The 18,302-nt window shown below is 38.0% G+C and overlaps 1 protein-coding gene across 1 annotated transcript in view; it reads right to left on the bottom strand.

The window, feature by feature from the left end:
• Positions 1-18,302, bottom strand: part of LOC112309514 (ubiquitin-conjugating enzyme E2 E2) — a 257,222-nt gene that overhangs the window by 225,504 nt on the left and 13,416 nt on the right. The window contains exon 3 of the mRNA XM_053929637.1: positions 15,711-15,761. Coding sequence (XP_053785612.1) covers positions 15,711-15,761 — 51 coding nt within the window. The remainder of the gene's footprint in view (positions 1-15,710; positions 15,762-18,302) is intronic.

Raw genomic sequence — 18,302 nt, 5'->3', positions numbered from 1 at the left:
ACTACTTGGCTGTAAAAAAAAGAAAAGAAAATTTTACCCTTTGCAACAGTACAGACGGACCTGGAGACCTTTATGATAACTGGAATAAGCCAGTCAGAGAAAGACAAACACCATATGATTTCACTCATATGTGGAATCTAATGAACAAACTGAACTAACAAGCAAAACAGAGACAGACTCATAGAGAGCAGGATGGCAGCTACGGTGGGTGGAGCGGCTTAGGGTGCGGAGGGATGAGCAAAAAGGAAAAAGGACTCATGGACATGGACAGCAGTGCGGTGATTGCAGGGGGGAGTGGCATATAAGAAGGTTAAATGGTAATGGAGAAAATACTATATATATATATATTTTTAAAGAGTAGCCTTTGCTGTTCTTCAGGTATAACATTCTTGACAGCTTTTTCTCAGGGGCAAAAATGAAAAAGAATATATGTTGACCACACTTAATTGTGTGTTCCAAGAGATGAGAGCTAGATGTTTATAAACTGACATGCTACCAGCAACAACTTCTCTAACAAGAATTACACTAGATTAACAGACAATAAATCAACACAGGCACGACCAGCTGTGTTCAGTCTATAGTCACAGTCCAGTTGTGAATTCTCAAAAATATTCGTAATTACGCTGGCCCCTGAGCCCAGCTGCACAGCATTCAGATGGGCAGAACCCTGCTTCTCAAGGGGAAAGCCTTCCCTCTTGAGCCCAATTATGGAGTCTATTTAAATAGGCATATGGATAATTTTGGGAAATTACACCCCCCCCCAAAAAAAAACCTCTTGAAATTTTGATGCAACTTGATGTTCTTTATGCACTTATTCCTTTCCTGGTGAAGACAGTAAGTAATTATAATGTTATTCCACTTTTTTATTCACTTGAAACTTTCATTCATGATCAGTTTTAGACCCATTCACTAAGAACTAAGTACTCTCCTCTCTCAACTTCATAAAAACCTCACTCCTAGTTTTCCTCCTACTCCCTGCACGGCAAACTCCTCTGTCTCCTTTATTGACTCCTCTCCCCCCTTCTAAACGCCATGGTTTTGGAGCGCTTGGTCTTGGGGTCTCTTCTTTCTCTATTTCCTTCCCACACTTAAATTCATCAAATCCTGTGTATTTAAAAATCTGTATGATGACTACTTCAAATTGGTATTTCTAGCTCTCCACTCGTATTCAACTGCCTGTCTGACATCTCCAACATCCCTATTTGGATGTCTCACAGACATTTAAACACAATTCTTGATCCTGTTCATCAAACCACTTCCCCCCACAAATCCTTCCCATCTCATAACAGGCAGCACCTTTTCCCCAACAGACTCCAATCCAACCGAGGTTTCCCTTTTCTCTAACATTCCCCCTAATTCTGCCATCTACCCATCAGCAGCCATCAGCAGTCCTATCAGTTCTCCTTCAAAAAATGTGCCTCTGATTTCCCTCTTTTCCATCTCCACTGCCACCACCCCAATCCAGAATACCATCCTCTCTCATCTGGGTGACTATGAGCCTTTACTCTTATAGCTCCTGCCCCCCTCCAGTTAAGGAGCCAGAGCAATCTTCATAGAAGCCAAGCTGTGCTCGATTTGGATCTAGTCTCGTTTTGCAATCTCATCCTGTGCCATTACGTACCCCTGCCCACTCCCACTCCCCTTCATCCAGTCACACCAGACTTCTCCCAGCATGTATCTGCTTTAGTCACAGGAAACGCAGCCTGTTACACCGAGTCCTCCACATCTTACAGAGCTAGCGTGTTTTCTTCACTTAGTTCTCAGTTTAGATGTCACCTCCTTAGGAAAGCCTTTCGAACCCAAAGGAAAAGTAAGTCCCTACTCTGAAACTCCCCCCTGGTTTGTTTTCTTTACAGTCATTATTATGTCTGTTAACTTTCCTGTCCCCATAAGACAGTTTGGGTTTTGTTTTTTCTTAAATACAAGTCCCAGTCTGTCTTCACAGCTGAAACATAAGCTCCACGAAGGCTGGAGACCCCTTCCGTCTTGTTTATAACTGCATCCCCAGTAGCCAGCACAGTACTGGTCACATAATAGGCCCTTAGAAAACACCTGTTTAATGTTTAGTAAATATTAATTTCAAAATATACTTTACTCAGCTTATTTTATTATTCACTTAATTTATTAATAGTTATTTTCTGAACACACCAGCACCTTACACATTCTTATTCAAGAATGTAATTTTATTTTGCTTTATCCCCAGCCCCAATATCACTTTGATTCTATTCACTGGCTTCCCTATTAATCCCTGTCCAACTACTTTGTCAAACATGGAAACAAATTCTTAGCTCTCAACAATGTGGCGAAATGCATATCTGCTCTATCCTACCCTAGTTCTAATAAGCACTTAGAAAGACTGAGCCTGAGCCATTATGGGTCAGTATGTCAGTAGACCCCCTGCTTCTCAAGCCTCTAGCAGCCTACGGGGCATCAATCCCAACAGTCCTTGACTATGTCTAACTTGTAAAGTTAATGTCATAAGTAAACAAATATCAGCTTAAGCCTGCTTAATCTCTTAGCCAGAAAAGTGAGCTTTCTCAAATACAGTCTACCTTGTAGATTAGTCAAAACTCCCCACTGGATCCCCACATGATGGACCTGACCGTGGAGGAACGGAAGGTCAATGGGTGCATTGACATGCATGTGTCCAACCGAATGTCCACCTCTGACTACCTTCACATAAAAGACTGAAAATCTGCTGAACCAGAAGTTACCATCTCCCAAATCCACAGTGAGGAGTCCCCAAGTGGCTGATTACAAAACTACACTCAGTTTGGTCATGCCCCATTCCAAACCCTTAACTCCTGAAATAAAACAAACAGGGGAACAAAAGAACAGGGGAATGGAGGATGATAGTATCAGAAACCACGCACAACTCTATTTCCTTCAAGAAAATTCTATCAGCAACCAACCCAACCAACACTTCGAGTGAGCTGAAAAATCGGAAAAACTATTTATCAGCTTTTTCCTGCTTAAAATTGGACACATCTGGCCCATACATAATTTGAAGGCAACAGAATCAATTTTAGATAACTATCAAATGATAATTTTTATGATTATTAAATGTCCTATAATACCTACATTTACATATTTGAGGAGGCTACCCTGAATTCAGTACTTAGAACACTTTGTCTATTATAAAATATACAGAATACTATCTATGCTTCCTATTCCATGGTTTTTAAATACTATATATTTTCACCTTCTACTACATTGTGAATTATTAATTTCCCATTAATGCAGAGAATTAAAAATGAGAAGTCTGCTACATAAATATTGGAGGCTACCTCTAATGTTGCCTTTGGGGTCTACTTTAACCTTTCAGGCAGAGCTAACCTGTGACGAGGTTCTTTCGGTACTGCAATAACTAACACCGCTTGGACACAGTCCAAGACATTTGGACAGCGCCAGCAGCGCTAGACACCCACTCACACTTAGAGCACAATGACATAACAAGGATTTGGCTTCATGTATTAAGAAGTCACCTGAGACAATTTTTATTACATAAACTATAAAAATTTCTAAAGTATCTGACACCAATGCAACAGGATGGTAAATTTAATTCCCTTGCCTCTTTGAAAACCTGTCTGTCCCCTTCCCCCACCTCATATCCCAGTTGTTCTCAAAATAAGGTCATAACACTGCTAAATGTCATTTATAAACCAAGCTGTTGCAAGGCATTTATTGAAGTGATACACAATGCTTGGCTAAGAAGGCAAAGCTTTCATCTTACACTGGAGAATGGGATAGTTAACTCAGAAAGAACTGAGAAAGACTACTCTCCAACACTGTCCCATCTCAGTCACGGGGCGCCTGATTCCCAAACCTTGACAGTTCCACTTCCTTAGATTTTCACCCGTCTCACCCTGCCGTGGCAGACTCAGGCTAGGGCCAGGCCCCCTCCTGCAGACACCCCAACTCACTACCAGGCCACCCGGAATCCAGAGACTGCACGTGTTGGGCTCCATTTGCCTGCTAACTTGGGCCTAACACCAAAATGTCAATTGCTTAAAGCAACAAGCAGTTCTGCCACTCTTCAGAAACTTTGCCCGAGCTCCAGGCAGAGTTTCCTCCTGCAGCATTTCAGCTTGCAGCTGAATGTCACCTTCCCGCTCATCATTTGCATACAGGTCTCAGATCACTGGGCTCTGATGCACTAGGCCACAGAATTTTGGCCTATAGCCTACAGACATGACAGCTATGTTTTAATAATATTGGAGAAAAGTTTTAAAATAAATGTCTCTTAATCAGCAAAATCATAAATGAAACAAGGAGTCCACATGTGTATGTAAAGAGCAGTGGTAGTTTCTTTAAAACTTTGAATTTTCTTTTAATCCTATGATTTCTTGTCTCAAGGGTCATTTATGTCAGAAGAAACACATTCCAAATAAACATAAGGATGCAAACAATATTTTTTTCCAGAACCAAAGGGCAGAGGGGAAATCATGAGGATTCCAGCTTGTTACACAGTTTTATAGATTTGAAGGTATGCCTACTGTCCAAATGGACACTCAGAAAACTTGCATTACCCTGGCTGGTGTGGATGAGTGGACTGAGCACTGGCCTGAGAACCAAAAGGTTGCTGGTTCATTTCTCAGTCAGGTCAGGGCACAGGCCTGAGCTCTGGGCCAGGTCCCCAGTTGGGGGCGTGCGAGAGGCAGCTAATCCATGTTTCTCTCTCTCCCTTCCCTTGTCTCTAAAAAAATAAATAAATAAAACCTAAAAAAAAAAAGCTTTGCATTAGATCATTAACTTAATTATGCTGGTATTTGATTAACAGTAATATTTCTATTTCTTGACTAAGTCAGATAAGTGGAGTTTATAAAAGGATATTTAATAAAAGAATACTTAATAATCTGGGACCTATCAAATTGATGGCCATTAATTTATGTGCCTAAATCCCACACCAGGCTCTTACTTTCTCATGTTATTCATATATCATCCTTTTCTTGTAAATTTAAAAGTTATGAGTACAGGAGGAAATAAAAGCCTTACTTATTAATTCAGATACGGAACTGGTAACAAACAGGCCGCTTTAAAGTGTCAGGCCAATAAACTACATAAATTACGTACCACAGGCTCCAAAAGGGCAAAGAAGAGAGGAAAGATGAATCATAATCCATGAGTAAAGAGGACAAAAGCTGGTAAAAGTACACACCACTTGTCTAGGGCTCAGCTGCGGGAAAACACCATTCTAGTGCCACCCTGCATTTGTTGTCTAAAATCCCCTGAAATAAGCCAACAGGTTCATGTTTAATTCCTCCAAACAAGAGGCACATAGTACCTCCTGAAGCTGCCCATTATTTCTGTGGACAGCTCTGACTGAAGATGAAGCCTTTACATCAAGAAGAAAATGATTTCCTTCTAATTTAACACAGCAGTGCTTGCTCTACTCCCTGAAATCACACTGAATAAAATTAATCTCTCTTCCATTTTATGGCTCTGAAAACAGCTAAACACAGCTATTATGGCCTCCTCACTTTTCCAGACAAAATAACTAATTCCTTTCAAATGTACTTCATGATCACCAATAACAATTCCCAATTTTTCTATATTAATTGTATGTAAATTTCCTAAGTGTATAAAATATATCCACTGTACCCATGAAATAAGCAACACACTGAAAATCGCTTTCAATTGGTTAAAAAGTTAAAAATAAGTATTTAACCAATACTTTTCTAATATTAATATTTTAAAAGGATCTCTTATGCTTTAAAAAATAATAGTATGTAAGAGCCCATGACACTTACACTATAACGGTGGTTGGTAGGAAGGGAGTAGGGAGGCAAATATTTGTCCACTATTCAACAGTGTTATGATCCTACTCTGCAAACACCTGAGATTTGTACTTATATGGTATAATTACATAACTACAAGCACCATTTCAAAAGGCCAAAGTGACCTGGCCATTTACTCTTACCCAACATTCAAATTAAGCATAAATTTAAGCTTGAGAAGTTATTGTTTTTCTATATATTTTCTATATTGTTATTGTTTTTCTTACCGTGCTATAAGATATGGTAGTTACTAGTCACATATAACTACCTGAATTAAAATTATGAAATTTGAAATACATTAACTCAGTTGGATCAGCCTCCTTGCAAGTACAAAATAACCACGTATGGCTAGTGGCTGTGTTGGACAACACAGATAGAGAACACTTCCATCTGCAGTGAAACTATAGAACAGTTTTACTGGGGCAGTGCTGTTCTAGATGCATTTACCTCTATTTTGCGAATGGAAGAAAGCATAGCAAAGTCTCTAAACACTTGGGGTCTAAAGTCTGAAACACCAAAGTTGAAATCCTAGCTCTGCTGCCTACTTGCTGTGTGACCTTGGACAATATACTTCCTCTCTCTAAGACTATCTCCCCACCTTTAAAACACTATACTGTCAAAAAGTAGTATCTTCCCCAATGACAGTCATGAAGATAACATGAAATAATGCTGGTAAAGCATTCAGTACACTGCCTCAAACACTGGAAGCTTTAAAGATCCGTTAGCTCCCTAGTATAAGTGTGTTTATTTATTTATAGGTGCATTGAACATGAACTGAATACCGAGATTTGGTACAGAGATTAAAGAAAGACCTCTCGCCCATCGGCTACAGTATGCAGAATGGCTATCATAAGAAGCGGCAGCAGAACTGACAACAGTGGTGTGCAGGATAGGGGGGGCGCTGGGTTCTAGATGGAGGGAACAGCGGGCGCCAAGGCAGAAATCTTGGCTCTGGTATGAGGACTCTGGCTCTCCTTTTGGTCATTTTAAAATTATTGCTAGGCTTCATCTTTCATATGAGTGAGAGTGGGGAGAGGGAGTCTACCTGCTATATGATGGAACAGAAAATCAGTTTTAGCTTATGGCTTTGCCTGATTCTGTTATACATCTGAGGATAGCAAGCTGATTCTACACAAATACGGATTTAGATATATCCTTTTTTTAAAATTTTTAGAGAGAGGGGAAAGGGAGGACGTAAGGGAAGGCAACATGGATGTGTAAGAGAAACATGGATCAGTTGCCTCTCGCACGCACCCCAACAGGGACCTGCCCACAACCCAGGCTTGTGTCCTGACCAGGAACAGAACCGGCGACCCTTCACTTTGCAAGATGACAGTCAACCCTCCGCACCATGCCCGTCAGGGCGAGATGTACCTTTCAAGGAGTCCAGAAGTCTCTACAGTATGTAGATACTCTACAGCTCTAAACAAACATCTACAAAACACAGAGGCAAACAGCAATGCTCACAACGTAAATTTTAAAAAATCAAAATCTGCATTGCTTTCAAAATAAAATATACTAATAAAAATTGTTTTGCTTGTTATTCCCAATAATGCCTAGTTGATACAAAGCTATTTAAGTCAGTAAATGTAATAATCACTATAAAATTGCTTTGAGTGTGCTAAAAATACAGTTTTCAGGACACCTTAAAAGATAAAACAGCTATGGGAATTAAAATAGTACATGTTAGAGAGTAATATGACACTATCTAAAGTGCTTAGGCAATAAATCTGAAATAATAACCAGTTATAAAACTGGGCAAACTAAAACAAGTCATAAAATGTTCTGTTGCTATTATGAAATATAATCCCAATATGATCATTTAATGTATGTTTTTTTCAAACACATGCTTGTACTGTTCTTAAAACAACAAATGATAGAAAAATATCTATCAAAGATCACAAGTAATGGGAACTAAACTCATTTTATCACACTCAACGTTTTCTTTTATTATGAAATAAACACTTTAAAACCTATAGTTAAAGGCAGATGGAAAAAAATAACACTCTGAAACAAGAAAGTGAGAAATTGAAATAGCACATCTTCCCCAAGTTCAGTTCCAAAGGAAGGGACGCGACAGCAAACAGTGACCCCTGGAGCCCCCATCCAGAGCACAGCTCCTTAAGGCTCTGCGCTGGCTGTGCCCCAGGAGAAAAGTCAGCCCCGAGGTAAAGGGAGGTAAAGGCAGGTAAAGGCAGAGAGCAAACTAGAGATACAGGGTGGGAAAAGTAGGTTGAGAGTTGTAGTAAGTAATAAAATTAATACATAATACAGGAATAATCTGCTTTGCACACTCACAACTGTAAACCTACTTTTGCCAACCCTGTGTACTGTTGGCAGGAACGAAGGAGGACACCATAAACTGCAGAAAAGAAGGTAGGAAAATGAGAACAGAAGCTGGAAACTCTAAACGCCAACAGAACATAAGGTAAGAGCGTGCTTTCTCATTTCGTGTCACACGGCCCACACACTTCAAAACTCTTCAGCTCTCCAACTTGCAGGTGACAGTCCGAACAACTGTTAGCTGTGCTAACTACTCAGTGCGTACCAAATGCTGTCTTTACGAGGTCCACGCACAAGCACTCAAACTGTGGCAATGGAGTCAGTATCTTTACAAAATAAAAATATTTCTCAATTACCTAAAAAAAGAGATGGATACAAATTCAGTGTCCTGTATATACAGACTCTTGATGTATGTATATTTAAACTTTATCATGTTAATGACTCCTCATAAAAGGCATTCTCACATTCTTCTAACACATTTACTTCACCTTTCAGTTATTCATACCGTTAATTTACTAATAATCTCCCTTGCTCCAAAAAGACTGAGGCAGCTTGGAATTTTTATGTAATGTAAAAGTACGAAGTGAAGATAGGGATATAAAAGAGGGGAAAGTAAGAAAATGAAACACAACCAGGGTTAAGGTCTCTACACACAGTGCAGGCAGTCACTGAAGTCGAACGTAAACAAGGCCATGAGCGGCTGGACTACTCACGTAAAAAGGGGCACTTAGATCTGCACAGCCCACAGACACTGGTGGCTTCTACCAGCACACCGGGCCATCATTCTCCTAGTCTTGGTTCTCTCAGGGTCTGTATGTTTTACATCTCAATGAGCTGTAACCAGACCTTTAAGGATCAGGAACTACACCTGGATGTCTTCATCTGGATAGCCTACACTTGACCTAGCACAAATCGAACATTAAGCCCTTAATAAATACTGAAGTGAACTGCAGGGGAGCATGACCTAGAATTAGATAAAGTAATAGGGTCAATTTGGAATGAGAAAGGCAGACATCCACAAACAGCACGTTAAGAACTGTGAAATGTGAAGAAATCCTTTACCCGGACGAGTGCCACTAAAAGCAACACTAACAAATGCATGCACACGAGCATACACACCGAAGAGTGTGGCACAGATCACTATACTCAAAAAATCACTTTTCAAAGGTTCCAGCTGAATACTGTCTCACGGAATTCAGAAATACAAGACAAAGTCCAAATAATATTTGGACAGCCTTGCGTGTTCATTTTTTCCTTATTTTTTCTTAACTGAATTACAAATAGTTAAGACACAAGTGTAATTTTGAGTTTATTTCTCTATCTACTCACATACGTGGAAAAATAAAGGATGAAAGATCAGAAAACCTGAGTTTAAATCCAAACCAATCACTTCCGGTTGTGCAGCCCTGAGCAGGTTGCTTAACCGCAGCTGTCCCAGAGTAGTTAAAAAGACTAAATGATGGTGGTAGGAGGAGACTTGACCTGCGATGCTGACCACATAGTACAATATACAGTGTAGAACTGTACACCTGAAACCTATATGATTTTAGTAATCAGTGTCACCCCAATAAACTCAATAGAAAAGACTAACTGACATCATATATGAAAATCCTTGAAAACATAAAAAATGCTGTATAAGTATTGCTACAATGACTAAAAAAAAGGAGAACAATGAATGACAGTAATTACATTTTTGCACTGGTGGCTCCTTCTAGAGATCCCACCTATGTAGACACAATCCTCAATTTCCATCTCAGTGCCTTCCTGTTCTGCGACACAAGTTTGAAAAGTGGTAATCCACAAACACATTTCCCCTACCCACCGTTTCCATTACTGTAGCCTATAAAATACACTTCCGTCTATTAAATGGTTCTTATCAACAGCAAGGTGAGACAATGGCTGGGTATATGTCCAGTCATGGCCTCTTCCATGCTGGGAATACCTGAACTAATTTGTTAAGACAATGGAAAGTCAATCAGTTGGAGGATTTACAGTTGCTGATTCAGAACTTACCACAAAGCTGCAGTAATGAAGACTGTGTGGTACTGGCATAATGGCAGACACACAGAGCAATGAAATAAAATTGAAAGTTCAAAAATAAACCTCCATATTTATGATCCATTCATTTTTCAACAAGGATGTCAAGAAAATTCAATGGGGAAAACGGACTTTTCAGCAAATGGTGCTGAAATAATTGGGTATTCACACAGAAATGAATGTGGTGAACCTCTATCTCACGCCACATATAAAATGGATCAGAGATCAAAACATAAAAGATAAAACCAAAAACTCTCACAAGAAAAATATAGGTGGAAATCTTCAGTCTTGGATTAGGCAATGGTTACTTAGAAATGACACCAAACATACAAGCAAAAAAAAAAAAAAAAAAAAGACAAACTGGAGATATCAAAATGGAAAACTTCCATACTTAAACAGTCGCTACCAAGAAAGTGAGAAAACTATCCAAAGAATAAAAAAAAAATGTGTAAATCATATATCTGATACTGGACTTGTATCAAAATAAAGAACAATTACAACTCCATAATAAAAAGACAACTCAATTTAAAATGGACAAATGATGTGAAGACATTTCTCCAAAGAATGTCATGGACGGTCAGTGATCATATGAAAAGATGGCAGTCATCATTAACTATCATGGTGGATTTGATTTTAATGCAAATCAAAACCGTACTGACATACTGCTTCGCACCTGGGAGGATGACTAGCATTGAAAACAAAGACAGTTACGATTGCCAAGGCTGCGGAGAAAGTAGAAGTCTCATACCTTGATGGCCAGAGGGTAAAACGGTGGGGCCACTTTGGGATACAATTTGGCAGTTCCCCAAAAGGTTAAACAAAGTGACTATAAAACCCAGCAACTCCACTACTATAGAAATAAAAACAAATGCCCATGCAAAAACTACACACAAATGTTTCTAGCATTACTTATAACAGCAAAAAAGAGCAAACAACCTAACTGTCCATCCACTGACGAATGGTAAGTGAAATGTTGTATATCCATACAATAGACTATAGAGACAAAAAGAAATGAAGCACCAATGCACATTACAACACGAATGAACCTAAAACACACTGCGCTTCATAAAAGAAGCCAGTCACAAAAGACCAGGTACCAGGATTCCATTTACACAATATGTCCAGAACAGTCAAGTCCACAGAGACAGAAAGTAGGCAATGGCTGCCTACAGCGGGGTGGTGGGAGAGTTGGGAGGAAATGAGGTAGCGGCAACTGCTAAAAAAAGATATGGTATACCTTCTAGGGGTGATAATTATGTTGTAAAATTGATTATGATGGTTACACAACTCTGTAAATACATTAAAAGCCACAGAAGTTTACACTTTACATGTCAATAAAACAGTTACAATTTTTTTAAAAGTAAAGCAGAGCCTGTGTTCAATGTATGTAGATCACTGAAACATAGCAATAAAAAGTGAAAAATGCTAGTATAACTGAACTACATCCTCTTTTTTTTACTATTTCCTCATTTTACTTGCTCACTTACTAAGTAGAAAATCAAAACCCAAAGGAATCACTTTACCAGTAGTCTCTACTTTCAAAAAGTAGTAAGAATCTGTTCCATTTCCATGCTCACAAGGCTAATACAAAATTGGACAGTATCAGATCATATCAGAATTTGAATTCAGCTTCTCTGTAATACAGAGAAACAAGTTATCTTTGGGTGGCAAAAGTTCTTAAATTTTCATTTGGTAATTTTCCTAGCAAAGTGTCAGTTTTGCACTCGCACCAAGGACACATAAATGAACACACTAACTGGCACATTTACAGATTTAAGATCTGTGCTTTTAACAATCTGGAAAGAATCCTGAAAGTCCCAATACAGTCATTTACAAGGGGCAGCAATTCCACCTGTCAGGGCTCTGTAAAGGTACAGCATGAATTTTGCCCACTGAATCCAGCTAAGCCGGTAGGCAAGCGCTGAAGCAGTGAGCAATGCTAGCCAACAGCCCAGCATCTCCACCTCGGCGGGTGGTATAAAACATCTATGAATCCGCAGAGATCTCAAAAGAGAACCCTTGCAAATCTTATGTGTCAATTATGTTATCCATGACAAGAGCAGAGGCCAAGCAAATAAATTCTACTATTTATAGGAAATACTCAAGTATACAACCAAATTTCACCCAAATTATACATAATTTTCTATGCATATGGCTCTGTAGACCCTATGATTTCATGAACAGGAACTGTTTTCTTAGATGTATCATAAAGTCTGGTTTTTAAACATTAACTTATAATTTAAAAAAAGCCTCATAAGTTAACCCAGGTTTTTAAAAAACTATATAAAGGCATGTGTTTCCTATAAGAAATAATTCAACCTATTATCAAAGTATTTTGTGAATAATCTTTTAAAATAATATTTAGGTTCATTCAGAACCTGAAAAAAACTAATCGATACTACATTAGAGTAACTTCCTCTAAAAACGCCTTCTAAAAACTTATCTATTTACAACTGAGTGATTCAATTCAGGGAGAGTTGGTGTTCACAACGAGTGCAAATACAGACTTGCAGGTTACTTAAACTATGCTAGTTAGTTCCTTCAATAAGATTCTAAGAATTGCTTAACTGGACATCATATAAGAGATGTACCAAAATTCAGAAGTCCCTTCTCTAACCTGACATACACACAGAACTGGGCTGTACTAGTCCGTTAAAGTTCCAGAAACTAATAATAAACCACACTCCAAGGGGAATGCAACACCCACTCACTCCGAGATAACAGATGAAAATCCTTCTCTACTCCCACTGCCTAAACAGGTATACCCACAGATATTCCCTCACACACAATCTTTATCTGTGTTAGAAAGCTCACAACTACCTTAGCAACTGAAAGGAAGGGTTTTGAGAGGCAAGTGTTACTGGGAAAGGTAATGCACAAAGGGAGTGGGATGGGAATGGGATTTTGATTCCTTCTATTAGGCAGATGACTTTAATTTACTAACTGCTAGAAATTAATTCATTAGACATTAGGTCAGATGTGTAGTCAGCACGGAACTTTAAAAAAAAATCAAGTACAAAAGCACTGTTAAACTTTGTGCCAAAAATAAGCTGAACTAAAATTATTCTCCAATTTCTTTTTCTGAAGATAGCAACCACATTCTCACTGAAACAGAGATAAGGCAGATTTACTATAAACCACAATCAAATATTTGACACCAAACAGTCCAAAAACCACAGTAATCCACTTAACAAACACAGTGAACACATCTATATTAAGAAGCACAAGCACATAGAGAATGCAGAACTAATCACCACCTTCCAATCAGCAACAGCATAGAGGAACCGTTGCCTGCCAAGAGGGAGAACCCCACATATGAAGGTGGTGGAGATGATCTCTGTCTGCCTGACCCAGTACAATCATCTACTCTGGATCAATAAAAGGAGCCGAAGCCACTGCTCCATAGACCTCAACCTCACTTCTAAAGCAAACTTACTGGCTCTCCAATCTTCATACCATTAAATGGATTTCCTTGCAAATTCCCATAAGCAAATAAATTAATCAAGGCAGGTACAGGCACACCTTGTTTTATAGTGCTTCACTTTCCTGGGCCTCACAGATGCTGTGGTTTTTACAAATTGAAGGCACGACCCACCACCAGCAAAAAGGTTACGACATGCTTTATTGCAACACTCCCTTTATTTTATTATGGTGATCTGGAACCAAACCGGCAATATCTTCATGGTATGCCTCGTACTTTTCTACAATGTTATGTGTCCGTTATATCTCAGTAAAACCGGGAGAGGGGAAAATACAACAAAACAGGTATCTTTCCTGAAACTTTCTGAAGAGTTTACGATGTGTGGCATCGTATTTAAAATTCTTTCCTTACAAAGAGCTTGTGTAACCCGTAATGGTATCATTAACTAAGACTCAGTGAAAAAGTAAATCTCCGAATTTTAGATGACACTATAAACTTTTCTTTTTTACTTTAAATACAACCATGGTTTAATTATTTTATTTAAGTAATAACCATTATGTAATCTCTTTCCTCAGACTTAAGTTTTCAGGCATGTTCACAATATGTTGGTTTAATCAAAGTTAAATTATCTGCAGTAAGTCAAGGCTACATCAGAGTAATGTGTTATAAAGTAATATACCCAATAGCAAAGTTGCAGTCTAACCATCACATGATATTTTATGTGTTGCATTTATCAAAAATAAGCCTTAAACAAACTCATTAAAACAAAGTAGTTTATTTTGTCAATAATCTGTTGTCAAAATTTAGGCAAGTATGTAAATTAAGTTCACACACTTACCAGTCATCTACTGCTTGTAAAAAGGTTACAAAAATAACATACGTGCTAAAACACAGGTTATTTAAAAAAAGATTCAAACAAAGAAAATACTGTCGTAAGAAACAGGGAATTTTAAGTTTAATTCAAACTGCAGTTCTTCTGCAAATCAAGCCATTTATAGGAAGTGGCCACCAAAGCCTAAACAGTCACCTGTCATCTGAAACAGCTTTGATGTAACGGTCTTAAGTGACAAAAAGTCTCCCTGTTAAACATTTTACCTATAAAGAAGAGTGTTCTATTTGAGTGAAACATTCTTTCAACATTATTGCATTTATATCTGTATATGCCTCTCCTGTAAAGAAATGTATTAGATTCACCACTAACAAACTTATTAGAAGTTTTCCTAGACAAAACAGTTGTCAACTAGCCAATTATCAATATAGTCATCCACAATATTTTCACTTTTATTAGTATCTATAGTCGCTATGTTTACTTTCACATAAAAATAAGATCAGTAAAATCAGAAATCAGACAAAACAATAAATTCTACCTGCATTCAATACTGCAATCAGTTTCCTGTCATCTATCCTCTCACTTGCAATCCACATGACTACCAATTTAAACTACAAAAACTCTGTATTGGCCTGATTCCAACACCGACCTCAGCTCAAAACAGAAAGAAATGTCTTAAAATAGCTAAACAGCCATCTTCCAATTACTGCACGAGACTGAAGATACAGTATAAAGCTGAAGGTTATTTTTCTCCTCTTCCTCTATGTACCTGTATATCATTAATCATTTCCAGGCAAATACTTGTACTTCCTATAAGTAAACTCTAACCAGAAAATTGATAAAGTGTGGTCATAAAGGAGAGAGTGTTTTAAATTTAATATCAATGCCTCAAATCACCCATTCTCACACAGTCACAACCAATGACTGTAAGAAATAGTGTAAACCAGGAAGAACAGTCTAATGTTTTAGCATTTAAAAAAATAAATTTCCAAAAAGTAACAATTGAATAATTACCGAACAGCAAATACTTTAATCACACTATTATTCTATCATTAAAGAAATCATTTAAGGCCCCAACACCTCTTCTATTAAAAGATAATTTTATTTGTTACCTCATAACTTCATTATCTTATCATAACTGAATTACTCTCATTTTGGCAACCCCAGTCTACCAGTACAAACGTACTTTCTAAATATTCCATTTACGCACAGAAATAACCGCCGTCACTGTCTTCCACAATCATTTAAATCCAAACCACAACAGTATTTTTACTAATAATCAGACTATAGTAGTTGCACATCAGACCAACAGTTCAATTAGAACTTCTGCAAAAGATGAGAATAAAAAGCCACAAGTACTTACCTGCAGTTGGGAGGAGGATCCAACGTAATTTCTGCAAGTTCCTTCTGAATTCTTTAAAATAAAGACAAAGAAAGTTAGGTTAAAATGTCTTCACTCTTTTAGCATGTCATTAAAATGTTCTACTTTTACACTAATATTTCTGATGTATGTTTTTAATTTGAAATACTAATACTGTATAAATCATCAAATACAGTAACAACAAAGGAGGAATCTCCACCAGTTTTGACAATGCACCTGTAAAAGGTAACAAGATTAGCCATTATCAGTGTGTGCAGCCTGGGGAAGCAGCACTGTGACTTAAATTAAAACTCATCCAACCAGTGAACTGATAACACTAACCAACATTTTTAGTGTAAATTGGAAACTTTTGCCACCATTATTTATGGATCATTCCAACTTCTAATTTGTGCAAGAACATTCCCACTTAGGATGAAAAGATGATCAGATAAAGCTGAATCCAAGCATCCTGACTGATCCAACAATGGAAGAAATGATTATCAGGACCTCCTCATTCCAACCCCTAAAACTGCTATCAAAATACATATGGTATTCCTCTCTGAAGCCCTAAGGTAGAACAGGTTGAGGCTTTCAAGTTTGACACTATTTCTTCTGCTAGAACTATCCTATTAATATGTAAATAATCATTTTAATGTCACTGCATGAATTTCATGCAAAGGAAAAAAGAGAACTTTCTTTAAAAGGCTGCTTCTGCCCTGCGTTATTTTCAAATTTGATTTTTAAATGTACCTAGCCCCTATATACATACACAAAAGCTGAAGTGCTACACGGGTTTTTAAGACTATACTTAGCAAGCTCTTAACTATCACTCATGCATTATTAATTAAATGTAAGCTTTATTAAACCAAATACAAAAAACATTCTCAAAAGCATCTCTTCTCCTTTGCCTTGGTTTTTAAGTGAGCTTCACCACCGCGGGACGCCTGCTGTTGGTAATCACTGTGATGATATTCAGATGATGGCTGGCTGAAGAGCCTTAAAAGTCAAAACTGGGAACGAAAACATTTACTCTCAATTTCACTCTATACCTTTTTCTTCATCTCCCTTTTTATTGAATTTACTGAGGTGACACTGGTCAACGAAATGATACAGCTTTCAGGCGCACAGTTCCACAACACACCATCTGCACATTGCGTTGGGTGCTCACCACCCGAGGGGAGTCTGTCCACCCCATTTATCCCCCACACCCTCCTCCTTCGCCTGCCCCTCTACGTCTCTTTCAAGGCAACAAATGGAACTGCCAAAATAGATGGGATTCCTCCAAGAGGACCAGCACCAACCTCCTAAAGGAACCGCATGCTGCTAACATAATTTTCACTTCTCTCAGTTACATGATTGGAGGTTGGAAAGGCATTACGAAGTAAAGCAAGACTGATAAACTCAAAGCCAAAAAAAAAACCCAAACCCTTCATAGTAATTCTGCCATGCCATTGGGAGTTTTTGGGTAAAAAGCCTGCTCCACCTGTTCTCTCTCTCAGCTTCAGTTTTCTGTCCTACAAAATGAAAAAGTTAACTAGGACAAATTCCATGACCTCTTTTATTTTTAAAACATATGATTTCCTCCCAATATGGATTCTATGATGTGTTCACATGCATATAAAGCATATACTGCCCACAATTAAATGAGAAAAGTCTCAAACATCTGATCTAGGAGAACATCCTTTATGGATATCACACAAAAGTATAAAATAGGCCCCTTAAATGTGTAGGTCCAGGGTGAAGACAGCAAACCGCGCACACACACATTCGCCTCCCACTCCTTTGGGACCCCAACTGGTGCAAAAAAGAATCATCAGTAAAGTGAGGAGGGATCACCAATGAATGAGAAATTTCCATGTATTTCTGGAAGACAAAGTGGTGATGTAATTTACACAGGTTGAGATGGCCATGAAGGAGACTGCAGAGTGCCTAGATAATAAAGATACATTATTCAAAGGAGGGGAAAAAAAGAAAGACAAGCAGAAATCCCAGATTCAAAAACACCCTGTAAGAAAAATCACAGATCAAACATAATTTTAAGTAACAGATGTTAAGGGGAAAAAAGAGAGATTTGATGTATTTTCCCTAAATGCTATGACTCATTGGGTAGCCTAGAGATCATGACATTGGACTCGTATGAAATCTAATCCTAACATCCTGTTTGGTCTGGCAGGATGAATATTTAGTTATTGTAAATGTTCAGACAATTTATTGGTCTTTTACAATAGATAAAGCACAGAAGATGGTTTGCAGTTGTACTATACACTGTAAATGTTACTAACCTTGAAGATGTAAAATTAAGTGTAGCTGAAAGAAACCAGCTAAAAGTGGATGGAGGATGGGTGTGAGCACATGGATGGAAGAGCAAAAGTATTAATATCCCTATTTTACAAAGTAGGGGAACAAGAAATACTGTTGAAATTTGAAGGAGTAAGAAATACTGACTACCTTTAACTAGGAGGAAGGAAGAGAAAGAGCAGGTAAATAAGTTACGTCCTCAAATTTCATAGAAAGGAGTCAAAAGATATTAATGTTAACAATTCAACAGACAGATGTAAGTATATTATTTAGAGTTCCTCACAAAACTAAACGAAG

Source organism: Desmodus rotundus, chromosome 8 (genome assembly GCF_022682495.2).
Source record: "Desmodus rotundus isolate HL8 chromosome 8, HLdesRot8A.1, whole genome shotgun sequence".
NCBI classification, from domain to species: domain Eukaryota; kingdom Metazoa; phylum Chordata; class Mammalia; order Chiroptera; family Phyllostomidae; genus Desmodus; species Desmodus rotundus.
The sequence above is the reverse complement of the archived record's forward strand: the minus strand, read 5'-3'. Positions and strand labels throughout refer to the sequence as shown.